The 27655-nt window shown below is 43.5% G+C and overlaps 1 protein-coding gene across 1 annotated transcript in view; it reads left to right on the top strand.

Annotated features, from left to right (window-relative positions):
• KLF13 (KLF transcription factor 13) overlaps window positions 1–21937 on the top strand; it is a 45079-nt gene extending 23142 nt beyond the window's left edge. Inside the window, exon 4 of the mRNA XM_075007016.1 lies at window positions 15822–21937. Within this exon, the coding sequence (XP_074863117.1) occupies window positions 15822–16114 (293 nt within the window). The 3' untranslated portion in view covers window positions 16115–21937. The remainder of the gene's footprint in view (window positions 1–15821) is intronic.
• The last annotated feature ends 5718 nt before the right edge of the window (window positions 21938–27655 follow it).

Here is a 27655-nt window from a genome sequence, read left to right as displayed (position 1 = left end):
AAATTCCACCCCTCTTGTCCTCATGTAAGGGCTAATGAACTCACAGTATCAGCTTGTGTGTCACTCTGCTGTAACACATCTGTGACCCTAAAGTCATAGGCCTTGGCCCCACTGGCTTACAGTGAGCTTACTGATTAAACTGCATTCACTTAGAAAAATTTGCGCTTGCCATCAGGGGTCTGTTTACAATCTCATGAGGTGCACCTGTAGTGTAATGTGTAGCCTCAATACCCAGTGAAACCATAGGACACTGATTTCAGTGGAGGATGAGTGCTCAGCATCTTGCAGGGTTGGACACCAAAGTCTAAAAATCACAGGTTCAAGTCCTAGGTGAAGAACCTGTTCTTGTGTCAGCCTGTATAACAAAGAATTCATCTCTTTAAAAGCCTTATGCCTGATAAGCCTAGTACTCGGTGAGCGTGTTCATTTTTAGTACAACAGATGAATTGTAAAAATGGATTCATTAATACACCCACAGAGAAGAGACTGATTAATGGAGGTCAGCTGATTCATTCTTTGCAGTAATTCAGGCAGTTGCCATTTACCAATGACAGTGTTCTCGGATCCATGAGGATACACAGATTCTGGCATTTGTTCATAGTGCATACCAAAATGCAAATGCTGCACAGTCTCCTATTTTAAAGTGTTCCTCATCCAGTCTGGGAGCAGAAGCACTACCACATGATTTGTTTTTGTTTTTTATGACGTAACCAGATGGGTATCTGGTATATTTAGGCAACCAATGTAAAAAGAATAGCAAACAGCTATGTGAGTGACCCATAATTTAGCTTAGCTTGACACACACACTCAGAAAAAGTTGGGACAGTTTTGTGCATGAATCACTGACCAAAATAAGGATCTAAATTTTTCATGTGTATTTGTACTGGAAATTCCATGATCAATATAGTTTAATGGGAGAGAAGTCATTTTTGCATCTACCATAAGGAGTGGTGATGGGACATAAAATATAAATTTGATTCCAGTGTCCTCAAAGTTCACAGACATTCAGGCCTGAGGTTATGGTTAGGGCCCAAGTCTAACTTCTAGCCATGTCCTTCTCCCCCTAGACTGATTGGAGCTAAGATACAGTAACTTCAAGACCTACCAGTTTAGCATCACCCACCCAGTTCTGATGATATTATGCTATCGATATTAGTGCTCCCTAAATGGAGCTAGACAAGAATGAACAGGATACCAGCCCTGGTGTGTGTATCAGTAACCTTGGTTTCCATAGAATCTCAGCAGTGATCTTATACAGATAAATCAGTTGGGTACATTTATAAATTTATGTCTAATCTCAACGCTCCAGGAAGGGGAGAAAATATTCCTAAAGAGAGCTAATCATGTTTTCAGTTGTGGAGGAGGTTGAGTACCTAATGCTCTCAATCCACAATGCTCATTGACATTAAATGAGAATTGTGCTGAAAATAAGTCCATGGCTTCTTAGAAGGATATAAAAGAATGTCAAAACAATGTGGCTGTGTCTACACTTAGGAAAACTTCGAAATGGCCATGCTAATGGCCAAACTGAAGAATACTAATGAGGCGCTGAAATCAGTAGTCAGCGCCTCATTAGCATGCTGCTGGCCACGGAACTTTTAAAGTGTCATGTTTTGCCTGTGTGTGGCTTGTCTACGTGGGGGTCTTTTTCAGAAGGACCCTGCAAACATCGAAATCCCCAGCTGATAGGAATAAGGCGATTTTGATGTCTGCAGGGTGCTTTCAAAAAGGACCCTTCATATAGACGAGCCTTGTGTGGGCAAAACGTGACACTTTCAAAGTGCAACGGCTGGCAGCATACTAATGAGGCACTGAATATTCATTTCAGCACCTCATTAGTATTCTTTGCTTTGGCCATTAGCATGGCCATTTCGAAGTTTTCCAAAGTGTAGATATAGCCTATGAGTGAAACACTTTGCAACTGACAGTTTTGCACATTCAAGACATTTCTCTTCTTTGTCTTCCTTGCAGGTGTTCTCCTCTTTTCTTTCATCACTGTCATTCTGCTGGTTTGTCTACTCCGGTAGATTTTACTGGTGCAGCACATTGAGCTGCGAGATGTACTCTCCCTCTGCTTAAATGGTGGACATAAGGTGGCGGGGGCTGGGAGGGAGGGTGATTTTCTGAACAATTACTACACAGGCAGCTTTGGTTTAGTACTTTAGACCTGGTGCATTTTAGATCTTCCAGCTAAGGAGCATTTGACTGCTTTTTTTAGCTCTTTGGTAGGGTTGGTGCTTTTAGAAAACTTATTTTGTTACCCAACTATTTAACAGTGCTTTAGACCTTCTCACAACAAACACACCCATGTTACTGCTCATTTCCTTCTTGTCCTAAGCCTCAAAATTATATTTCCCAGAGATTAAAACTTTGTGCATAGTCATCTTGCCATTTTTGGTTCTGATTGCATTTCCCATAACAATTTGGATATACACATAATACACACAAAGGTTCGCTAAATAAATACAGGCACTGGCTATGTGCTGCTCCCTTCACTGCTTTACAGTATCCTGCCTCACCCTAGTGAACTTGCTTTTTGTAATGACAGGTTCAAAAGAGGAAGGAAGAGGCAAGACTGAGGGTGGGGTGTGAGGAAGGAAGACAGAGCAAACGCTTATTTAGGATGATTTGTAGAAGCCTGGAATGGACTAGCAGTGAGTGTGTAAAAGCTTTAGTTATGTGATAAAGGTGGGTGAGGTAATCTCTTTTATTGACCCATCTGCTCTTAGTGCAAGATACAAGCTTTCCAGCCATACAGAGCTCTTCTTCAGAGCTAGGAAAGGTACACTGAACATCACAGCTAAATTCAAGATTATTACCATAAGGAGTCACCACATATTTTAAGGGGGGCATTCAAGGTAGAGTAGCCTGTTAATACCCTTGCAGTCAGAGCACAAAAGAGGAGGGGAGGTTGGCGAGATACAGATTGTTGTAATAAGCCATAAATCCAGTGTCTCTGTTCAGTTCATGATTTACAGTGCATAGCAGAGTTACGAGTTTAAGCTCCTAGGCTTATCTTTCGAAAGCGTTGTGCAGGTTTCCTTTGAGGATGAAGACATGGGTCAGAAGCAGAGTGATCATTTTGTGAAAAGTATTCACAGGGGGAGAGGGAAGATGGGGTGTTTTTGTCTTATTTTCCTGTGTGTACATTTGCTGCTTGCTTACATAAAGTTTTGAGACGTCACATAATGCTTCATGGTACATATGTTCCTACAGCAGCAGCAGCAGCAGCTTTTCAATATCTATCTCTGGTGAGAATCTGAAATCAAGTTTCAGAACCACCACCTGAGGATTGCAGATATGTAATTCTAGCTATGGCAATTGCGTGGCTAGAATCAACTTATCTGCGACTCACTTACCTGGCCATCCCCACTGAAGGTCAACAGGAGAGTTTCTCCCATTGACTTTCCTTCCTCCTTGCATCTCACCAACCCCTGATAGGTTGATTTTGTGTATCCCTGCCAGAGGCACAAAATTTAACCCCAGAAGATTGATCCTGAGTGGGCCAATCTGCCAGGGTGGTGTAGGCATAGCCTCGGCTTTAATTTTACTTCTTGTGCAAAATAACTATGGGAGATGCTCTAGGTCAGGACTAAAGAGTTGATTTACGGTATACAAATCAAAGATGTATTTACTAAGCACAGCTGGAAGTGGTGAATGTTCACTTGGATAACGTATGGAAATCTGACAATTTCCTAATGGCCTTTAGAAAATGAGGTTCTGTATCTAGCCCTCTTTTACTCCCCCTACATAGTTTTGTTTGTTTGTTTGTGTTTATTTGCCGGGAAGGTCTACCCAGAAGTGTAGGTTGCTCAGGAGATCTTCTGTCTTGATTATGTTTGTCCCTTGCCTCCTCTGTGTTCTGTTAGTATTAGATGGAGGAATACCTAAAAGGAACATGTGGTTGAGCTGTTTCTTACCACTTATCATCCCTCCACTTGCCCTGCTGACAGGAGTTGAGACAGAAATCATGACAGGTTATAACACCATATTGAGCAAACACACAACATGACAGACTTCACTGGTACTACAAAGAATCAGTATGTAGAGAAGTGAGAGAAACACTAATAAAGCAGGTGTGTGTTGCTCTTGGAATGGGAGAATGTGTGGTTAGCAGGTAAGGCAACGACTGACAGTCTAATTCCTAGCTATGCCACTGACTTACAAGACTTTCCCAAGGACATAGATTTTAGAGACGCTGCAGAAGAATAGGATGTGAGGGGACTCAACACTTGAAAAAGTGGCCACTAATGACCATGCTGAAGAATGGGATACAGTCCTGGAGCCTTAACATATCACCTATTCTTCAAGAAGACAAGAGTTTTATTTAACAGAGAGTGGCGTTTTTCCAACGGAATGCACTTTGCTGGGCAAGATGGAATTCCGAGGCTCTAGGATTCTAAAGAACTTCACAGGAATGGCTTGTGAAGATTTATTGACCTTTGCAAAGCACATAAATCCTAGGGGTAAAAAAAAAGATCTGTAGATGTGCTAAGATACTTACTATTAACAAACAAAGGACAGAACATGTAGTATTAGACTCACATTCCTTACTACGTGAACATTGATGGAGTTGTGCACGTTCAAAGACTGTACAACTGTTTGTACACTGAAAACTTGCCAACTGTTTTGCACATACAAGCTGTGTCTACATGTGCACGCTACTTCGAAGTAGTGGCACTAACTTCGAAATAGCGCCCGTCGCGGCTACACGCGTCGGGCGCTATTTCGAAGTTAACTTCGACGTTAGGCGGCGAGACGTCGAAGTCGCTAACCTCATGAGGGGATCGGAATAGCGCCCTACTTCGACGTTCAACGTCGAAGTAGGGACCGTGTAGACGATCCGCGTCCCGCAACGTCGAAATTGCTGGGTCCTCCATGGCGGCCATCAGCTGGGGGGTTGAGAGATGCTCTCTCTCCAGCCCCTGCGGGGCTCTATGGTCACCGTGGGCAGCAGCCCTTAGCCCAGGGCTTCTGGCTGCTTCTGCGGCAGCTGGGGATCCATGCTGCAGGCACAGGGTCTGCAACCAGTTGTCAGCTCTGTGTATCTTGTGTTGTTTAGTGCAACTGTGTCTGGGAGGGGCCCTTTAAGGGAGCGGCTTGCTGTTGAGTCCTCCCTGTGACCGTGTCTGCAGCTGTGCCTGGCACCCTTATTTCGATGTGTGCTACTTTGGCATGTAGACGTACCCTCGCAGCACCTATTTCGATGTGGTGCCACACAACGTCGAAGTTGAACATCGACGTTGCCAGCCCTGGAGGACGTGTAGACGTTATTCATCGAAATAAGCTATTTCGATGTTGGCTTCACGTGTAGACGTAGCCACAGTTTGTACCCATGTAAATCTGAGTATTTGCAAACCTATGTGATTTGTATCAGCAGTTGAATAATTAGAGGCACAAATATCAGCTTTGCACCTCCAATGGCAAGATGTAGGCAAAAATTATACAAGAATACAGTCCATGAAAATTAATGTGAACAAACTTCAATTTGCAGTGTTGCCCTTTCAAAGGTCCAAGAAAAAGCTACTGTTATATTTAGAGACTTCTCTAAACATAACTGCTGCTAATTTACTCAATTTGAGTATCATTTTGAACAGATTTGTTAGTCTTCTCTGAAAATAGAAAGCTGTATGGTCCTGTGTGATTTTAATTAACTTCTTTTGAAAGCAGAAATGTTGAAAAATGCTACACAGCTCTATCACTATTTCTCAGAAGGGCTCAGGAAGACTGAAGGACATAGAAACACAAGTAGGTTTGCATCATACTAGACAATTTACTTCTCTAGTTGAACATTGAAAAGAAATCATGATTCTTCAAGACCTGTTGCAAGGATGGAGAGCAACCCCTCAGTCACTTTTTCATCATGTGCCTAAATGAAGCAGCAAATACAGAAACCCTCAACTTACACCAGGGTTGCATTCCTACAATCCCTGCATAAGTCAAATTTTGGGCAACTCAGGGGATCCAGGAAAGAGACCAGGGCTGCTGCTCCGGTCAGTTTCCTTGTTTCTGTCAGTGGCGGCAGCTGAGAGCCTGACTCTTGGCTGCCACCCCTGGCAGGAGCAGGGAAGCCTCTCCCATCAGTGGTGGCAGCCGAGTTGGCTGCGGCCCCTGACAGAAGCTGGGAAACTGACCAGTGCAGCAGTAGCACTGAGTAGCAGGGAGCTGGCACCAGGCATTAACCTGAGATGCGCATAACCTGAGTGCATGTATCTCGGGGGTCTACTGTAGTATTCTGTGAGTTCTATATGCCAGCTCTTACAAAGGCTGCTAAGAGGAGTTTACATACCTAATGCAATGCAACTAGCCCTTGCTCGTCATTTTTTGGAACCATTCAATTGTTACAAGCTAAAAACAATAGAGGGAAGTAAAGATGGCAATTTTTCAAAGTTTCAGTAGTAATGACACAATTTGATGGAAAAATAAAAAAACCACCCATCAAACTGAACCAGTATCAGAGGGATAGCCATGTTAGTCTGTATCTGCAGAACCACGAAGTCCTGTGGCACATTATAGACTGCTAGATTTAGTGCAGCACATGCTTTTGTGGGCGAAGGACTTCTTGTTTTTTTGTTCAAACTGAAGCAGGCATTCGATGAGCAGTGGGGACAAGGCTAAGCATTTGCTGAAATCACGGATGACGTTGTGCTTATGCTAGACATAAGACATCTAGAACTATAATTGCAATTAATAAATGTCAAGCTTCCAGCTTTACTTAGGAAAAGCTACCAAGAAATTTTAGTAAAGAGCTTTGATAAGTTAACACAATTAAGATACGTTAGAAAAACAGAGACTCAACATGCAGCACGGTCTGTGAGAACACAACATTTTGCTGTCACTGTTTGAAATGACTGTACTGGCAGTATAAATGGGTCTTTATTTCACTGTTTGATCCAAAATGATTGTGGGGTTGGGGGGCGGGGGGGAAATTGAAATTTTAACAAAAGTCTCATCCTACAGCTCTTACATTTCTCAGGCAACTTTACCCTGGGATTATTTTTTTCAATTACCCTCCCTTTCTCTTTCAGCCATTTACTGTTTTCTAGTGTGAAGTAGTTTGGAATTAGGATATTCAATTTGGAGGTGGAACATGATGAATTTAAGTGCAAAGATATGAACTCAGGAAGAAATAATACCTAAGCTAAGCAGAGCTGAAATGGGCGTTAATACGGTGGAACAAGACGATTTGAGTGTGGAGATAAATCGAACATTCAGATTCTTAGGTTAGTATGCAGGGAATCAAGGTAGTAAGAGGCTGGCTTGTATTAAAAGTGGTACACTATTTAAAGCCAAGGAAATTAACTCACCACTTCACAGGGCTCTGGTTAGATGTATTTTGAATAACATATCCAGTTTTGGCCTCCTCACTTAAACAATGATGCACTCTCCAACTTTGCTGCATATCATAGGCAGCAAAGATGACCAATATAATGGAAAGCAGCTCCAAAGTAGGGTGACAAAATTTCCCTATGGCAAATTCAGGACACTGGCCTCTAGGGAAGAGGGCCTGCTGTCCCATGCCCGGACTCCTTGGTGATGCCCCATGTTGAGGCACTGGAGATGGGGGCTCCCCAGCCTTCTGATGAGAAGGAGTGCAGGATGGGGACTCCACAAGCTCCTGGTGGGTGGGAGGGGGTGCCAAAAATAGGGGCTCTGCAGCCTTCTGTCAATGGGGAGGTGAGGAGGAAAGGCAGCAGATGTCCTGCAGCAGGGATCCATGGCATGAGCTGGGGAGCGGGGTGGTTGCCCCATGGAGGAGCTTCCCACAGCAAGAGCTGCTGCCCTAAGGCACAGTATATCAGGGAATTGGGCAGCTGTCTGCACTCAGGGGACGGGAACCCCACAAAACATGGGACAATTTGATTATTTTCTTAAAAAAGTTGAGACCCCCCCATGAGACAGCTTAAATAAGGGACTGTCCTGGTGAAAACAGGTCAGATGGTCACACTGCTCCAAAGAGAATGCCTAACGAAGTTGGGGTGATTTAGGGTTCAGACAACAAAGAAGTGGCTCAATTAAAGTACAGTGTTCTGAAGTAGTAAGGGCTGTTGTTTGCGACAGTGGCCATTCACGCATTGAGAGCACTTCCTGTCGATCAGGTGTGAACCTGCACTCGCTCTCTGCTCCCAGTGCCCCCTGTTGGCTGCTAACCTCATCAGGCAGGTCTTGATGGGTTCAGCCCTCTGCCTGAGTCACACACAGTCTCATCACGTCAAGGAACCCTGTCTGAGGTAACAATAGTCCAGGTGGACCTGTCAGTATGCCCCTCTTCGTATCTTTAGCCCTGTGTTTGGGCTCAGTTGCCAGCACCTTCTGGGCTAGATTAAGTCCCTGTCTGGGATACGGAGCAGAGTCCCTAGGCATCCTGCCTGGAGACTCTGCACTGTGCTCTTCACTTGGGCCTCTAAACAAGCCTTACCCTTTCTCAGGGCTTAGGCCATTCTGCAAGTGGCTAGTAAGTGTGTGTGTGGCGGTGGGTGGGGGGGTTGTGAATAGGAGCACAGTCCTGCTCATGATGCTGGGTCCAACGCAGGACCCTATCCACAGTAATCACCTGCTGCTTTTTTAATAGTTGCTGCTGCTACTCCCTGTGCTACTTCACACAAAGCCTCTTCCTCTTCCTTCATTCTTACCTTGGGACTGAAGTTCTCCCTCACAAAGAGCCAATATCAACAGACTCATCATCTCGTTCTTCCTGGAGCTTAGCAAGGAGCACTTTGGTCCCCTGGTCCCCCACCCAGAATTGACCTGCGCTGCCCACAGCTTCTTTTATCTGAGCTTGCTGTGCTCTGATTGGCTGTTTCCCCTCAGGTTCTCTAGGCAGTTCCAAAGAACTCACCTTCACTGCTTCATTTCTTGGGCTACATATGGTGGAACTGCCTTCAGCAGAGAGCCTCAAAGTCTGGTGCCCCCCATCACACTATTTGCAGAGATGTGAGGAGGCATTTCACTATGAGGCTGATGGGTAGGTGAAATGGGCTCCCATGCTGATCAAGTTATGTATTAGCCTTTTAAAGCAACACTGGATTGAACCAAGTGGTGGAAGAGTCATTGCTTATTTTTGCACTTGGGAGAAACTGACTGGAGTTTTAGGGACAGAGTAGGAATTTTATACTAATTACAATGTTTCCTTGCTTTTTGTAGCTACCATCATCATAGTAACTTAGTGTGTGTTCATCATTAACTATTTGACCAGTGATGGTTGCTCATATAAATTTCACCTCTGACATTGAGTAGGGACATACCTACTTTCTGCACTCACTCTTGCATACAGAAAAATAAAGCTGAAGTTCTGCAACTTTGAAAATCTGTTTCAAAGAAACATTCATGCTAGTCTAAGTGGAAACATGGAATGGTGGTAGGGACAGCTAAAACACAGTTATTTAAAAAGGTCAACAAACTAATTGAAGATTGTTGGTGGTTGTTGCAATTCTTGCTCAGTACCAGTTCTAGAAGTTGTTTGTGCACAAGGAAAGCTAAAGAAAAAAGTAAACCCACCAACTTCTTACCTGGCCTGGTATTTAGTGAGTATCTCTCTAGTTGTGGTTGTGTGTGTTTAGAATCTTCAACCCATACATTCTGGCTATGTCTACACTGGCCCCAGCCTTTCAAAAGGGGCATGCAAACGTGGCTGATCAAAATGCAAATAAGTCGCTAATTTGCATATTAAGTATCTCGTTTGCATAATGATGACCACTTGCTGTTCCAGAAGAGCTGCTTTTGAAATGCAAAACAGCCATATAGGCAGGGTTCCTTCGAAAGGAAAAAATTAGGAAGAAGGGACCTTTCAAAAGTGAGGCTTCCTTTCAAAGGAACCCCATCTACACGGGTGTTTTACATTTTGAAAGCAGCTCTTCCAGAAAGGTGAGTGGCCATCATTATGCAAAATGGATGCTGAATATGCAAATTAGCACATAGTTTGCATTTTAGTCCCCCACATTTGCATGCCCCTTTTGAAAGGGAGGGGCCAGTGCAGACCTAGCCCCTGGGTTTTGACAAAATTATTGTGAAAACCACAGGAAGTAAAAATGCTGGGTTCGGGGTGGGAAATGAATGGTGGAATTTAGAATTGCATGACTTTCTACTCACAGGATTATGGAAATTTGGGAAATGTATTTTTCTTTAGATTCTCTGCAAAGAAAGCACCATTATATATATCGTCAAAGTTACATTTTAAAAACCTCGGTTGCCTTGAGGAGGTTATGGGTTTCATTTCACAACCAGCTTGAAATGCTTTTATGCGAATAGGCATGAAGTGGCAATGGAAATAATCCCAAATACATGCCAGTGTTATTCAAATACTAGTTTTAAAAATATACTCTGTTAATTTGTTAACTCACAGACCACGATGCAAAACCAATAAACTAGATGGCATTGGCCTAATGTTCTTTCCTAGAACAGCATGTCCTCTTTTGGAGAGGGGACAAATTCAGCAGCTTCTATAATGATTCTTTGCTTCTCCTCAGCACCCACTCTGACAGTTGCAAAACAAAAAATCAAACATTCTAAATTATGTATTAAAATTTTAGACATTCAGGGATGATGTTAGTTGCCATGTTCAGGTTTCTAACTCCCATTTGATGCCAACATGCAGTTCCCTTCTGTGAACTAAATGACCAGATTACAGTTCAATTTGGAACCAAAATTTCTGGCTTGGTCATCACCAAGCTTCCAGATCAGAAGTAGCTGGGAATCTATGATAAATAGAACCCCTTGGGAGAAAACGTACTTGCTTTGTATGTTCTGAGCAGCACAGGTGACCAGCAGAAGCTGTCAGAAGTGAAGTGCGGATATTGTTATAAGCGTATGAGCCTCCATGTAATTAGGTTTATATTTAGTAATTATCTAAGCCTTAGGCTTGACATCTATTCCATTCTGACTGGATCAGTTCTGATGGCCAAATTTTTGGCCATGTGTCCTATAAAACTGGAAATGTCCCAAATGTCAGAGTCTGTCCTGGCAGCTCAGTTAGTTGTGGATTTTTTTTCTTCTTTAAGCACTAGTCTCTTTTCTAGCCTCTGTGCAGATTCTGGGCACCTGAAGACTCAACTGTCCAATTGAGCTAGTGAAATTTAAAGCAGGTTCTCTCAGTACACATGCACTTGGAGGACCATCCTTCACCTTGCCTATTCTGTGTCACATTGCCACATCAGAGCTCCCTCCACTGCATATAGCTAACAATTTGCATGAAGTCAGGCTGCAAGCAACTCTGTTGGGCTGCCACCATCTGCAGATGTTTAATGTCATGATGCACGTTGGTTCTTCTCAACTCATCAGCTCATGATAGGGGAACAAGAGTCCTTTCTCTCATCATTAATCATCTCTTTTAAGTAATGCATTAGTATTTTACAAACAAACTTAAAGACACGAAAGGAGCTAAATGGGGAAGCTGCACACTCAAAAGCCATAACCCTGAGTGTGTGCAATCAGTGGCTTGTAGTTAAAACTTAAACACTTACTAGGACTAGATCCTGAAGTTGGACCCAGCTGGGTCTGGCAGAATTTAGAACAGCCTCCAAGATGCTCTGGGTTACACTGACTTCAGGGACCTCCTACGGGCTATTCCAAGAGTTTGACTGTTGGAATACAGCAAGAATTTGTTCGTGTCCCTATGATAAAGACCACAAAGGATAATGACATACAAGGGAGGATCCTCATCTACACCAGATTTAAAATCAGCAATGCATTATATAGAGTGGCACAAATCAGACTTAATAGAGTCCAAGATGTGGCCCACTATTTCTGTATTACTCATCTGCCATGATGATGTGTAGCATGCATAACTACAGAACACACATTTATCAGATGAAATTATATAAGGGTGGTTCCAGACACAATTTATATGAAAACTTGTTAAAACTGATCCTACTTGCTTCTAAACTTCTTTTAGGGGCAGAGGCAAGTTTCTCGCACTGTTTCCATCACCCAGCTATATGCTTCCCACTAACATAGTAAGTGTTTCAGATTTCCAGAACGCAACAGGACACACAGGGGCTCAGCATGTTTTTTCCCTTGGGCCTGGGTGGAGTGCAGGAAGAAACCAGACTGTTCCCGCTTGGGTAGTTTTCAATTAAGATCAGTTGAATTTATCTCTCCAATGTGCTGTTTTTCCATCTGTCCTGTACTCTCATGCTCAACCCCAGACATGGTCTGGATGATGTTATGTGCTCTGTCAGAGGAAGAAGAGAGGTGCAGTTCAGATTTATTACCATCTCTGAGCTGTAACTTATTTAAATTGTTGTTGAGTATTCCTTGTAGGATAGCCATGCACTTATTGCCTCTCATAAGAGTTTGGGTTTTTTTAAACCCTTGCACTTATCTCTTGGGATTGACTTTCTTCTGTGTGTGGCAAGATCTGCTAATGCCTCTAATATTCCATGTCAGCAGGATTCTCAGGGAGGTGTGGGACAGTCTGAAGAACATATACACCTTCATGCGATATACTAGCTTTCAGTCACTCCGTAATAATTTTACACTAGTCTATGTGTCCAAATCCGGCAGTTCATTGTTATGACAAAACTCTCTTTAGCTCCAGCACTGCCTGAGCATCCGAATTTGCTTTGCAGAGCACAGGGAGAGGTACTTCACTACTGAAAGCTGTTTGTAGAGAACACTGTGCCCATGGGGTAACATTTATGCAAGAAAACTGTACTATGTCTGCATGTTCCCTGATAGAAACAATTAAGCAATCAAATCATATAATCTCTAGTTCTGTTTCTTGCCGTGCTGCCAGTAAAAGGCTACTTATATAACCTACCTGCTCAGAAAACCACTTCCCTTTTGTGTGAGAGAGGAGACTGATGGCAGCCTGAGAATTTCCATATGTGGTTTTGGAGGAAGTACTGCAATGAGGGCTCACCTTAATTAATACCCAAGGGCAGCTTTGCTCTTGCCCTCTTACTGATGTTTATAAAACGTAATGAGTTTGGTTTCTTTACATGAGGCACTCAGGGCTCCCTCTCTGTAAAGTTTTTCTACAAGGAGGACTTAATGTTGGAAAGCATTTTAGAAGACTAACCACCCTGTCTGCCAGTTATGGCTGGGAAAGGTGACTCCACCAAGCCAAGAAACTTTGGGGCAACAACAGAAGGGAAACTAGTCAGACTTTGGCATGACTGGGGAGGACTGAAGTGAGGATGAGGAAAGCTGAACTGTAACTCGGGGAGAAAGAGGGCGTGGAAATGGAGAACACAGGGGTTTGTGCAGGAAGAACCTCTCTTCCTGGTTCCTTGGGAATATTCAAGCTTCACCCTTTCCTTTACTGTAATGCCCAGCAACCTCAAGATAACTGCTAGCTCAGGCTGGCCCTGTGAACAGATGTCACACTCTAGTTCTTAAAGACTGGCCCTCTGTGAGTGCACAGTAAGGCAAGGATTGTGTTGGACAGTTCCACCCCATCTCATCTTGTATTTGGGGATGAAGATACCAGGCACTATTCCACTTCTGAGCTCCAGGATCAGAGGTCTCTTCTACCCTGAGAGGTGGAACCATCGTCCCACCTCTACTTTTTTCTGGCTCATGAAGATGGCAGAGGCGAGGTGGGAAGGGTGGGACAGGGAGTGAACACAGCATCCTTTCCAAAATTGTAGGAGCTGCTGTGTTAGCACCCTAGGGCTGCGAGAGAAATTGTGTCTGGTGCATTGTACTCAACACTGGCCATAGCGAACAGCACCTGACCATGTGCTAGTTGATCAGTAGGTGACATACTCTTCTGTTTTTCCTTCATGTGCAGACTAGCAAAAAGAAGAGATGTATTCCAAATTAATGTTTCCTTTTCCTATCTAAAAGCAGCCGTTGAAGGGAGAAAGTCTTCCCTGCCAACGGCATTTGCTGATGCTGGTTGCTATGAAAACACACATTAGAAAAAACTAGCTTGGGTGATAAAAGATCAGAAGCTTCCTTGAGCCCCAGCAAGAAACAGAAAATACGCCCTTCCTCTTACACACACATGAAAAGCACAGCTAATGGAAATGTTCAAGCGTGTCTATCATAGCAAAAGCAACAGTGTGCTCAGAGGGAACGCAAAAAGAAAAAGCAAACAGGAGAGGACTTAGAATATAAGGTCAGGCAAGAATTAAACAGAAAATGAACGTATCCCTTGCTCCCCAATGTGGCAATGGCTGGGAACACACGCTTCTGAGAGCATAGTGGTGGAGACAGGGAGTGAAGGGGTAATACAGACCTTGCTCACTGAAATGTACTACTTCTGACTGATCCAAGAAGTTGGTGTTTTTATGGCCTCTGTCTCTAGCACTCAACATCTAAGATGGATCAGTCTCCCACAGGGTTTTTTTGAGTTGTGAAAATCAGAGAAAAATGAGGTGTTCCTGCAAGATTCTTTCCCCACTCCCAAAACTAAAAGTAAAGTGATGCTTTGATGTCATAATGTTGCCTGCAGATTTGCTAAAAATGGGTTATACGGCAGAGCTGGCTACTTTTGTGAGATAAGGAGTGGGGATTAGACAGAGGCATTGTTTTTGGGGGCTGACTGGCTAAGGTTTGCCAGCCGTCGTAACTACATGAATGTGCTGATTGGGTGTTCTTTTTATTACACACTTAGGTTATGGTAACAGAGAGTAAGCCGTGCTAGTCTATATACTATCAAAACAAAAAGCAGTCAAGTAGCACTTTGAAGACTAACAAAATAGTTTATTAGGTGAGCTTTCGTGGGACAGACCCACTTCTTCAGACCAGAGCCAGACCAGAACAGACTCAATATATATAATAATATATATTGAAATTATATTATTATATATATAATTATACGAATATATTGAGTCTGAGTTGAGTAAAAATTCTAGAGGTAGTGTCACAGGAACAAATGTGAGCTTGATGTAATCAAGAAGGTGAATAACTTATATGCCTAGAGTGACCATCCATCCCATTTAGGCTGGGACAGTCCCATATTTCAAGTGCCAGGAAGGCTCCCTGGCTTATTTTAACAAAAGGGATAATTGCCTCTTATTCAGGTGTGCCCCGCGCCACGCCCCGCCCCCCCCTCCCGCCCCGATCAGTGCAGCCGCAGCTGATGGCTGAACAGAATGTGTGGCATGTACTCACTGGCCATGTCTGCAGGAAGCAGCAGGAGAGGGAGCCACTCAGTTACTTCAGAAGTAGGGGCTATATCGGTCTGTTAGATATGACACATAGGACTTTCATGCAAAAGTTACCAAAGCACTTTACACAGGAGGATTTGTGTCAGCATCTCCATTTTACAGATGGGGAAACTGAGGCCTAGAGAGACAGTGTAACGTGTCCAAGGCCATGCAGCCAGCCAGAGGCTGAGCTGTGACTATATCCCAGGCCACCTGCTCTTGAGCCCAGTCCTCTATCTACTGTACAACACTGCTTCTTTGTATAACTTACGTATGGGTCTGCTGGTATCAAGTCCAGATGCTTCATCACCACCCGTGTGAGCCACCACAGAGAAGGACCATGTGAAATCTTCTCAGGTTTTACCACCTTGGGGATTCAGTGAGTTCTCCACAGATGCACAGGCAGCCCATAGTTACATAGGGTGGGCCAGGTTTTCAGGACACACCACTGCCCTTGCCTTCCCTGAGGGTGGCTGGTTCTCTGCACCTGTGAAGATCAGAGCATTCACTAGTCACTTGTTATGGGGTGCATCTAGTAACTTGCAACACAGTAGTAGCCTTTGTGCAACGAATAGACCTTTTATCTGCCTCCCTCTGGGAGGAATGACATCCATTCCACCCTCACCTCCCACATTTTTCCTCTTTCATACAGAAAACACAAGAAACATTGTGCTTGTGTTGCTGGGCCTTGTAATTACAAGAACCATTCCATTCTCTTTTTTGCAGGAGAGAGGCCTTTTGAATGCAGCTGGCAAGAATGCAACAAGAAGTTTGCCCGCTCTGATGAACTGGCTCGGCACTACCGCACTCACACTGGAGAGAAGAAGTTCGGCTGCCCTCTCTGCGAGAAGCGCTTCATGCGCAGCGACCACTTGACAAAGCATGCCCGTCGCCACGCCAACTTCCACCCGAGCATGCTCAAGCGGCGGAGTGGCAGCAGCTCCAGAACTGGATCTGTCAGTGACTATAGCCGCTCGGACGCATCCAGCCCCACCATCAGTCCTGCCAGCTCGCCATAAACCTACCTGCACTAGATGTCAGCACTTTGCCTCTGACACTTATTGTGGAGTCGAATTTGTGTTGCACACAGTTTTAAAACTGTTGCTTATTTTATGTTTTTTTTTTTAGAATCTGTAAGTAGGTGCCTCTCAGTACATCTTCGAAACAAAAGCTCTTCACCTCACCAAACAGGTGGGTGTTCTAACCTCATGGACAGACGGATCTTAATATCTCCCTTAGTGACTCCTGCTGCCCCAATCTTTCAGTTGTTTAACAGCCACAAACAGATACTCTTGATTGTTTTCGAAATATAAAAAAACCCAGAAAACCTTAAAAGCCCATCTACAGTTCACCTCAGGTGTCCAAGCAGTTTTGAGACCTTGGATTGCACAATGCAAGTGTTACAGTTCAGTTGTGTTGAGCTTCCCTCCCACCCCACCTTCCCCTTTCTTCTTTCTCAGGGATGGCTATTTATATTACACAATAAACACAATGAAGACATACCTTTGCCATAACCTTACTCGGTAAACATATTTGCACTCAGAAACATTTTGTTGGGTTTTTTTTCACACTGACTGGGGGAAGACACAAACAAACCAGTACTGGACTTTAGTGCCAGGCTCTTTTATTGTTTGATTTCAGTTATATATTACCTTGTGGGGAGGGTCCTCTTTTTCATCCAGTTGCCCTTTGCTTTTGATAGCAAGCAATCTTTTCATTTCTCACCGCCAGTGCTCCAAAAGCCAGCTTCCTGTTGCAAAAATCTTCCTGTCCAGGTTGGATAAACTCTTCTTTTTAAAATGAACTTCTGTCAGAGATTTCTTAACGAGATGCCTTAATCAAATAATCTAAACATAAGGAAACACATTTACACTGGGTAACAGCTTTTCCAGCAAGATGATATGGAATTTTGGAGGTACTGTGTCTTCTCTCTCTGAGTTGTAAGCTCTCTCTGCACTGCCTTTCGAATATGGGACCAACAAAATAGTAAATCAAATCACATTGACTTGAACAACTTTTTTTCCTGTTTTATTTTTTTTAAGAACTGAGAAAACAGTAACTGAACTAATGCCCATCAAAACTTTTATTAAGGTACGCACCTATTGTACAACTGGATGTTGAGACAAAGAAATCGCCTAAAACAAAGTTTCTGTACACTGTTGCATCATAACTGTGATCATCAATAAAAGGAAACAAAAACATACATTTTTAAAGTGTTACAAAAATGGTGTTTTAGCTCAAAGATACTTCAAGCTTCTCTTCCACTTTTATAGCCTCATTTTATAAAGCAAGATCCCTTTCAACAATGAGACATTGCATATTAAAAAGGGGAGTTGTGATTGTTTTTAAATTATTTTTTTAGTAATTAGGCTACTTTATCAGGTATATATCTGTGCTTTACAATTGGTAGATAATATAGCAAAGGACCAGAGTATTGTGATGTCATAGAGACCTCATTGTCAGAAAATATACTTTGTTTGGATTGGCTAGTTCAGATAGTGCATATTAAAAATTCAGGTGCTTTTGTTTTTGGAATTTTTTTCCACATTACTGTAAGGAATAAATGCAGTCAAGTGTAGCACAGTGAAAAGAAACTCAATATACCAAACCTGCTGTTTCATATAACGTGAATGCCTCCACATTCCCAAGGAGTCTTGAACCAGATCTTGCTGCTTTGCATTGATCCAATTTTACTAATTTTTTAAAAATTGTACTGTATATTAACTGTGAGAGGCTATTACATTATAGATTTGTAAGTAGTTTCATAGGTACTTGCATACTATTTACATTAATATTACCAAATGCTCTTTCAGTTGTTGGTAACTACTTAAACACAGATTAAAGTGCAGATATTTCAGTATTTTTATGTATATTTGTTTCAAACTTCAGCTCTCTAAAAACATTTTTTTCTGTTGAATTGTAAAATTACACGAGGCTGGAAATTCTGGTTCCAAATAATTGATAGAAAAAACCTTTAGATATAAGGCTGATTATTGTTTAACTTGTGTGATGAGTTGCCTAAACACTGTCAGTTTAAGAAAAGCCATGTTCATTTCCCTCTCTAGGTTATAACTGTTGTAATGTCTTCTGATAAAATACACAATGTTGACATTCTGATACAATTCTGGTAGCAGGAATTCGCTTGCCAATATTTTTTGTAGCTCATAAAAATGCTTTTTTGCTGTGGTTAGTAAAGGAACAATGAAGAAAACAGAGAATGTACGTGTCAGTTCTGCCTTGTGCACACACTTTTAAAACAGTTCCTAGAATATAAAAAAAACTACTCTCATCAAGAATAAATCGCACTAGAGGGATAATGATATGGGAAACAAAGCTAAAGGGAAAGTAGCCATCAAAGTACTCATCAAAAATGTTGGCTTTTATGTCATGGCCTCTTTTGGGTGTGCTCCATCGTCTCCAAAGAAAGCCTGATTTTTTTTTATTTTTGTTTTAAGTTCTGTTGCATAAGCAGAATGCAATTCCATTCCACCCATTATAGTACAGGGTGACACTGATTTAAAACAAGTTGTTGACTTACCACTGAAGGCAAAAAAATTCAAACTGATAGGATCCATACCTTTTCAGTAGGAATCAATGCAACTCAGGTAAAAATATGGATTTGTTTATACGTAAAATGCTTTGGCAGTCTCTGTCTGTCTACAGTAGAAGCTTGTCCCTATTGCTTTAGCAGCACTGGAAGAGGATAGTAAAAATGTTCAGAATAAATCTTCCACCCAAATAACAAGCAGTATATTTTATTTCCTTGCTCCCCAAAAGCTTTGAAAGCATTATGTAAAGTCAGATGGACGCAAAAATATTGAATGTGCAAATTTTCACAATGAAATGCCAACTCAACCAAGTCCTCTCAAAACAAGAAAAATTTTTATTCTGAACTTTGGGGCAGTACCTGCGTGAAACCTTCAAAACTTTTAATCTCTTTTACCTCAGAGTTAAAATTTTGTAGTTAACAGTCAGATGTCAGGTGTTAAAACTCTGGATTGGGTTTCAAAACCTACATTAAATACTTACTACATTAGTGGCCATACAGCTTATGAACATTTAGGTTCTTGTTAATGCCAGTTTACTAGCAACCTGCACTACTGCATCTATTCTTGGATCAGCACACGGATTCAGTGATACAATGAAGAATCCCTCCCCTACAATCCAATCCATTGGTTGGTTTAAAACTGAATCTGAACGGCACCTCTCTCAAGAGTCACTTAGCTAAAGACCAGTTTGGATTTCCTTAGCATTTGTCCAGAAGCAGAAGTGGCAGCAAGAGCAGAATGCTTCATTCGCATTCCTCAGTTTTTGCATACTCAAGTAGCTAGACTGTTCAGATAAGGCATTTGAAATCTAGATGCTTATCCAAATGGACCCCAAACACCAAAGTTTTTAGTGTTTATCTAATATTCTGACTTAAAAACAGGTCCCTCAATTCTGCACATTCAGGCTACACTGCTTTGGCAAAATACAAATTCTGCCCATTCTTCCAGGTCAAGTGCTTATATCCTTCATTCCAAGCTAAGAGATCCAAGCATTCCAGCTGATGTGGCTGGCCCTGAGCAATGAAATTGCCATGAGATTTTAAATGTTTGATTTTATTCAAGGCTATGTCTCCACTAGCAAGTTCTTTTGAAATATTTTTCGAAAGAAGAGGTTCTTTTGAACCATCCAGCAGAGTGTTTACACACAACAAGCATTCTTTTTAAATTAAATCAAAGGAACATGATGCTCCTTTCTAAAGTGCTCTTCCACTCCCGGTTCAGGAAGAGAGCCTTCTTTCAAAAGCTTCTTATGAAAGAAAATGTGTAGCCACTCCTCAGGCCCTTTTTTCCCGAAAGAGCAGTCCTCATGGCACCTGAATTTTCAATCCCTGGCCTGTTCTTTTGAAAGAGCAGGGCCTGTGTGGATTCTTTCTTTCGAAAGAGCAGATCACTGTTGATCCACCTTTTTTGTGTGTGGATGCTCTGTTTTGACTTTCTGAAGAGATCTTCCAGAAGGACTTCTTTCGAAAGATCGCTGTAGTGTGGATGTAGCCTTAGATTAGATTTGTTAATAGCAGCAAGCACTAAAACCCACAGGATTTATTTACAGTTGTTTTCAGCTCAGGTCCTACCTCCTTTTGTTCCAGTGAAGCTGAGGTTTCCTGATGTATGAACAGCCTGCAACACTGAAAACACTCATTTTAATTTTCTTGGAAATTACAAAGATTGCTTTTCTCCTTTAAATTTAAGCCTGATATTTAATCATCAGTTACACACAGTTTCATATAAACTCAGCTTTGGGTTTTAGCAACATTAAGGAATTCATTTTGTGGCTCAGCTGGAACCAGCAGTATTTGAGGGCAGCACTTTGGTCCTTCCATTTGGTTCTACTTAGATACTTTTACATATACAAATTTATTTTAGCAATCAAAAAATTGCAATATGCTCCATTGGACATAAATTTAACTTCCTTCTGTGCAAAATCTACAGTGCATTAATGGCCATAAAACTCCCGTTTCCTGTCCTACTTGCTAGAAAAGAATACAACAGGGGAACTCCAGGCAGCTGGGTGCCCCCACATCCTCAAGGGCTGCAGACTAGTTGGCTCCTTGTTTTTATAGCATTTATTTGTTTACAACTTTACATTGTATAATGGTAAAAGTATATATTTATAGCAAAACAACAAAAGCCGATGTTCAATAAGGAATACCTAATTTTTGTATGAGATTACATGTTTTCTATAGGTACCCTCCCTTCTTTTTTACACCATTATTACTTGCAATAAAGTCTAGCGCTATAGCATTTTGTACAGCCTTAAATCCTTGCATCAAGAAGCTCAATGCTTTTGTATGCTTTACACAGCCAGTATAGAATCAGGTGTCAGAAACAGCCATCTGAGGAGCTGACTGAGTCTTCATTCAATTTCACACCTGGCTTTCTTTGTCCGGTCAGAGTATCTGATCAGAGTTCTAAGTTTGTGCTGTGTGAATTGTGTTACATTTTTAGAAACATGCTATATGAACAAATAAGGAAAATCAACTCTTTAGCTGTAAATCTTGTCTTCTCATAGTCACTTGCTTTGCTAATTCAGCAAGTGATGCCTTTCTGGTGCTGTGTTTCTTCTGTATGCCCCGTGTTTGTGTGTATAGATGCTCGTGTGTAGAGTACGGCAGTGCGCAATATAGCGCCGTTCAATATTTTTAAGTACCGGGGACGAATACATAGCAAGCAGAAGGAAGAGAACATAAGTGAACAGTGCTTTTGTACCCCTAAAAACACAGAGTGCAAGAAATCATACTTGAGGGAATGCCAACCGAGCAATGATAGGTATCCATTTTGTTACATCTAGTGAAGAGTCTGACCCCAAATCCTAGAAACAAACATCTTGGGACTTCAGGAGAGTTTGAATCTCCATTTCAGTTTTGGGGTTTACTCCCATCTTTAGTTACAAGTATTGTTTGTTCTGTATGTACCGTGTGTGTGTGTGTATCTTTGTGTTTATCTGTGTGCGCATGTTCATGTGTGCACACAAATGTATAGATACATTTTTCACTTTTGGCAAAATATGATGTCACGCATCATTTTTATCTGGACAGTTTTATCAACAGCATTTCAGTGGTTCCCTGGGTCACTTTTTACCTTTCTAAATCACTACATTGAAGTATTACAGTTGTACAGTTACAGGGTGATCTATTCTTGTTCTGCTGTATCTTTTTATGTATTTTGTACTGCATAGAGTATGTACGGCAACAATGTCCTAAGCAAACAAATAAATAAATCCCAGCTGTAAAATACCATTTTAATTTGTATGCATGGTTAATGACATTTACATTTTAAAATAAAATTTATAATTAAAAAGAGATTTGTTATTTCTCTTTTTTTTATTGGGACATTAGAGTAAGAGTATGTATGCAGTCGTTCGAAGGTTTATGCCTCTGAACATGCACATGCATACACACATGCCTTAGTAGAAAGAGAGGTTTGGTTTCAAATACTTATCCATTTACAGGCTTTTGAATAGATGTTCTGAAATTAAACATAACACTACTGTTAAAAATTGAGCAAATTTAATATCAACATAAACTCTCTGCATACGATACCTTTAACTAGGATTTTATGATTACAGAGTCAAATCCAGAAGTCCTTACTGAAGACTTGTGCTTTCAGTAATCCCATTGGCTTCAGTTTTGACTTGTGCATGCCAATAGTGGGGGGTGCAGGAGGTTGGTGGAGAGAGAAGCCGTGGAAAACAAGCAGCTGGCTTCAGCGGTGTTACTGAGTGCACTAGGTCCATAAAGTGTAAGTGGGTGGTGATCAACAGTTTCAATGGGAGCAGTTAAAATTAATTCCGTACCTGCCACCATTTTTCTGTGGTTTGGCCCTTGGGGAAAGAAAAGCTTTCCCAAATCAAGACGAGTTCTTTGTAAAGCAAATATCTAAGTGCACAGACGTTTCCTATGGCCCATGACCTTGAAAATGTTTCTACAATGCCGAAACCTCAGAATACACATTTTTTAAAATATAATTTCAACTACAGAGAAAACAGAAACGTGCATGTCAACTCTGAAGGAGAATATAATGTTTGTTAAATGTGCTGCACATGCAGCATTAGACAATCAAAGGCATCCACCCCCCTCCCCGCGTCCCGTATGTTTGAATAATGCAGCAGTAGAGGTAGACTTTCTTCAAACTTGCAGGTAGGATGAGCCTCAAAACCCCACCCCTGCCTCCAGCAATTCTCATGTGTCATTTCTTGGGAAATTTACAAGCCACTGAAAATATGGGTTTAGACTAAAAGTGCTTTCTCAGCCATAAGCATTGAGTTGCTACTTCCATATTACAATAGTAAAATATTACAATAGTATATGTCTACACACCCAGACAGCCACACTTTCAAATATATATGTTAACACACCATAATCTACAGAAGAAACTGCTGTCGTGAGGTGGATAAATGGGTTCTGCCTTGCTTATGACTCAACACTTTACCACTAAATGTATATAACCTTGGCAGATGCCCAGCTGTTCAGAAGATAACAGATTGTATAGATGAATCTACAAAGGGCTTTTCCTAAGCTTACCTGTAATTGCATCTCTAAGTGTCAGAATACTCCTCCTTAAGGTTCATTCCTCCTGGTTTTCAAGGAAACAGATCTACAGCATATGTGCTAACCGATCACTGGAGACTAATTAGAACTAGCAAAATACAAATGCACTGTAGAAACCAAGAGAAAGAAGTCGGAAAGAAGTCTGACGCAGACACCCCCCCGACCCTCAACACATGATTTTAAAAAAGGCCATAAGGCTCAGAGAGGCCAACCAACATTTGAGGAGGCCATAAAAGGGTACAGCCTAGCTCCACTGGGATCAAACTAGCAGGGCTGGCTAGCTGGTGTACTGTGGTATGATTGCTAGCAGCAAGGTGTAGAGCAAAACAAAGGGAGCTCAGTTACATCATATGCCAGTTAAACGGGGGAGACAGATGTGCCTAACTACAGCGAGTTTGTGGCAATGCTTAGGGCATAGGGGGTGAGGTGTGGAAAGGCAGAAATGGGATGCTTGAGCAATATTCCCAACACGGGAGGGGAGTCCGGATGTCCCACAATGGAGAGAGAGGCTGTAGCAGAAGACGTGTGGGAAGTGTCAGAGAGAGTGAGAGAAAACACATTTGTTGGCAGCCAGCGTAGTGCTTACTGAACAGAGGTTAGACTAAACAAACCTAGGAAGAGGCTTCCGGGTAGTACTTCAGATGGGAAATGGCCTATCAGTGAAGTACTGCTAAAGAGCCCAGAATAATAACCTGCTAATTAGGCTAGATGTGCAAAGAGGAAAACACTTAAAAATATAATTTGTTTCATCATAATTGTAAATGAAGGCTCAGCCTGCCCTGGCTGGTGATGGCAGGAGGCAAATTTATTCTTTTTGGCTCTCCCGGGCTGGAGTGAAGGTTCATCTGACAAGAGGGGAATGGTGTCTGGGCTGGGCTTAGAGAAGCCCTGACTGTGGTTCTGCTGCTTCCGTGCCGCTTGCTCAGCTAACGTTTGCCCTCTTTGTGCGGCTGAATAAACCTTCCTGAGGGGGCCCGAGCCATTGTGAGGAAAACTCACAAGCAGGCCAAAACGCAGCAAAGGCAGAAGTGTCTCTTCTCCAGCTCAGGGTGTGTGTGTGTGTGTGTGTGTGTGTGTGTGTGTGTGTGTGTGTGTGTGTGTGTGTGTGTGTGTGTGTGTGTGTGTGTGTGTGTGTTACAGGCCTCAGGAGCTAAAGCCAGGGTACTCCACTTTTGCACTTGCTGTGCATTCCTTGATGGATGCAAAGCTGCCACTCGTGGGCAGGAGGGCAATGAATGCCGTGCTCTCTTCACGGCATGGACTGCTTTGTCTTGCTGTTTGCTCTCCTGTGCCCAGGAAAAACAATAAGGCTAGTGACACTGAATAGAAACAGCAATCGGGAGAGATTTGAAAGGGCTGACATGATGGGGGGGGGAGATGGCTCTGATGACGACACTTTACGGAGACTGGAAGGAACAGCAAGTCATTCCTCAGTAAATGGGATCCTGTGGCTTTAAGAAGTGACTGTTTTTGGTTTCCCAGGCTCTGTTGCAAAGCTAACTCACTGAGTGAGTCATTTCTGTAAGATCCTGGAGACAAAATAGACACAAACCACAACAAAATACAGCAGCAATGGGAGGAGAGAAATTCCTACTCTCACACCCTCCCCAGCCCACATGCTTTACACCAACCATCCTAACATACCAAAACCTCCCCAGAGGAGGAGAGGCAAGAAACAGACGATTATTTGGCTCACAGTCTATTGAGTCTCTTCCGGGCAAGAGGATTTATATCTCCTCATTGCCCTATATAGTGAAGTGCCATGAGATTTTTGCTAACTTGTATTTCTCAACATCAAAAGCTCTGGATTGTCCCCTCAGGCTTTGTTTTCGCCTCAGCAAGTCAGATGGATATTTGGAAATCCTGCTCATTTGTGACCATACTCCTACCCTCTTCCCTTCTCCCTTCCCTCCCCTGACCGCCTGCAACCTCACTCTAATCTCCCATATTTAGGAGCCTGCCTCTTAGCTACCATCTATAGCCAAGAGGGATAGGATGGGCGCTCCCTTTAGTGCCCAGACCTAGAATTATAATTAAACCCAGGTTTCCTACACTAAAATGCTGGCTCACCATGCAGCACACTGTGTCAGAGTATATGTTCCCTTCTTTGTGTTAAATGCCCCCCATTTTTATCCCACGATTGGTCTATACTCAGAACAACTTTGATCACTCCAGTGCTGAGGATAACTGAGGTACATGCAGTAAAAGGGACGTGGTAGATACAGGTTGGACCTCTCTTGTCTGTGATCCTCTGGACCTGACGAGTGCTGGACAAGAAAATTTGCTGGACAACCGGAGGTCAATATTTTCTAGCACATTAGCAGCACTTCCACTGCTTACTGGGCTCTTAGAAGACACGTAAGGGTAAAATACAGCTAAACAACATCACAGAACACTGGGAGCTGTAAACAAACTTTATGGGACCACAGGAAACTTGGCCTCACCCATGATAAGTGGTCATCCAGCTAACTAAAATCATGATGGATTATATAGTTTGTTGGACGAGGGAGTTCCCAGTTAGAGACATTCAACCTGTATTTAAGTTTTCTCTCTTTGTATGAACAAAAATCTTTTTAGTTGTATGATAAAGTACTAGATCTGGAATCAGCTTGCACAGAGCTATGTCAGCTGTACACACAGGCTGTAGCTACATGGGAGCCCACTGTTGAAGGGGCAAAATCAAAGGCCAGAAATCAAAATCCCGGCATTCGAAAGCTTACGACCACATGGCAAAGGCGGATCGCAGGTCCGACCCCGTTTCGACAATCTGTCCTGTTCTTTCAAAAGGGAGTGTCCACACACGCCTGAGCACTCTTTTGATAGAAGGGAGGCAGAGACACTGTGGACCCTGTTGCTGGCTGCCAAGCCCTTCTGGGGTCCATAGCTAGCTGCTTCCTTAAAGCCCCCCTGCAGTTCCCTTGCCCTGCATGAGCTGAGGCCTGCTGAGCTGCCAGCAGTGACGCAGACCCCAGCGTAGCAGCACCATGGCCAATGACACCCTGCTCCTGGCACTGGACACAGACATCGTGGACACCGTCGCCCACCTCATCTGCATGGTTGCCACAGCCGCCCCTCCTGCTCGGGAGACAGAGCACCACCACCACCACCCCCCCCCCAGGGACGTGGACCGCCCCCAGCCTGTACCCCCACCTCCTAGCACCCCGGCACCTGTGAAGCCACCCCAGCAGTTCAGACTGGTGGGAGCAACTGGTACTGGGGCAATGGGATCATGTCACATGGCTGCAGAACTCCTGCGTGAGCTGGGACACCTTCCATGAGCTGTTCCACTGGCTGGCACTCACACTGAGGCACCAGGACACCACCATGAGGCCTGTACTCCCCCTCGATAAGCGGGTCGCGATCGTGATATGGAAACTGGCCACCGTAGACTTCTGCCGCTCAGTGGGGCACCGTCGGAGCGGGCTGGGCAAGGCCACCATTGGAGCGGTCCTCATGGAGGTAAGCCTCCTCCAACCAGAGGCACTGCTCAGCCAGCTCAGCCCTCCTTTCTGGACCAGTCCCAGGCAGTGTCCGCCCCCTGGCTCAGGCTGGCTGGTCCCAGTTCCTCGAGCCCCTCAAGAATGGGCTGGTCTGCCGACGTGTCCAGGACCACTGAGGGCAGGGAGCTGTCCCAGGGTCCCAGGATGTAGCAGAGCTCCAGGTAATAGGGGCAGGTGGTGGGACCTGCCCCTGAACGCCCAGCCTTGTAGCCCTGCTGGAGCTCTTTAACTTTGCTCCAGACTTGGTCCGGGGTCTGCTCCGGGTGGTCATGGCTGGTCAGTCCCTGGGCCAGGAGGGCGAAGGCTGTGGCATTCCTCCACTTGACCCCCATCTCCTAGAGGATCTCTTCTTCTTTCCAGAAACCGAGGTGGTCTTGGAGTTCAGGAGCCATCCAGGAGGGGGCCCTTTTTTATTTCCCTGGAGTGGGCTCCTGGGAATCCTGTCAGGGCTCTGGGAGTGGAGGGGGGACACGGCCTTAGGGCTCGGGAGGCTGCAGGGCACTGGCCATGTGGCCTCTGCAGTCATCGGGGGCAGCTGAGCAGGCATGCTGATGGCAGCTTGCGCTGTTGCAGCTTGCCTGCTCTCAGCTTCCTGCCATGGGGTTTCTGGGTCTGTCCAGACATGTGGATCATAGAGCCACACTCTGCAGGGCAGAGTGTCTCTGTGCTCCAGCTGGGTGCTGCCATGGAGGACTCCTCTCGTGAAGGAGCAGGCCTTGGAGCAGCTACACATGCATTCTTTCAACGTAGTTTGTCAACGGGGGGCGCTCTTCCCACTATGGGATCGGGGTCCAGCCTTCCACATCTGGGCCGCATTCCTCTGATGTGCAATCAAAATAGCGCATGGCACGTGTAGCTGCTCCTTCTGTTCTTTCGAAAGAGGCTCCGGCTTTTCGAAATAATGTGCAGGTGTTGACACACCCAAGCTACATCTACACGTGAATGCTACATCGAAGTAGCTTATT

The sequence above is a fragment of the Carettochelys insculpta genome, chromosome 12, assembly GCF_033958435.1.
Source record: "Carettochelys insculpta isolate YL-2023 chromosome 12, ASM3395843v1, whole genome shotgun sequence".
In the NCBI taxonomy this organism is placed as follows: Eukaryota; Metazoa; Chordata; order Testudines; family Carettochelyidae; genus Carettochelys; species Carettochelys insculpta.
Note: the sequence above shows the minus strand (reverse complement) of the source record. Positions and strands in the feature narration are given on the sequence as shown.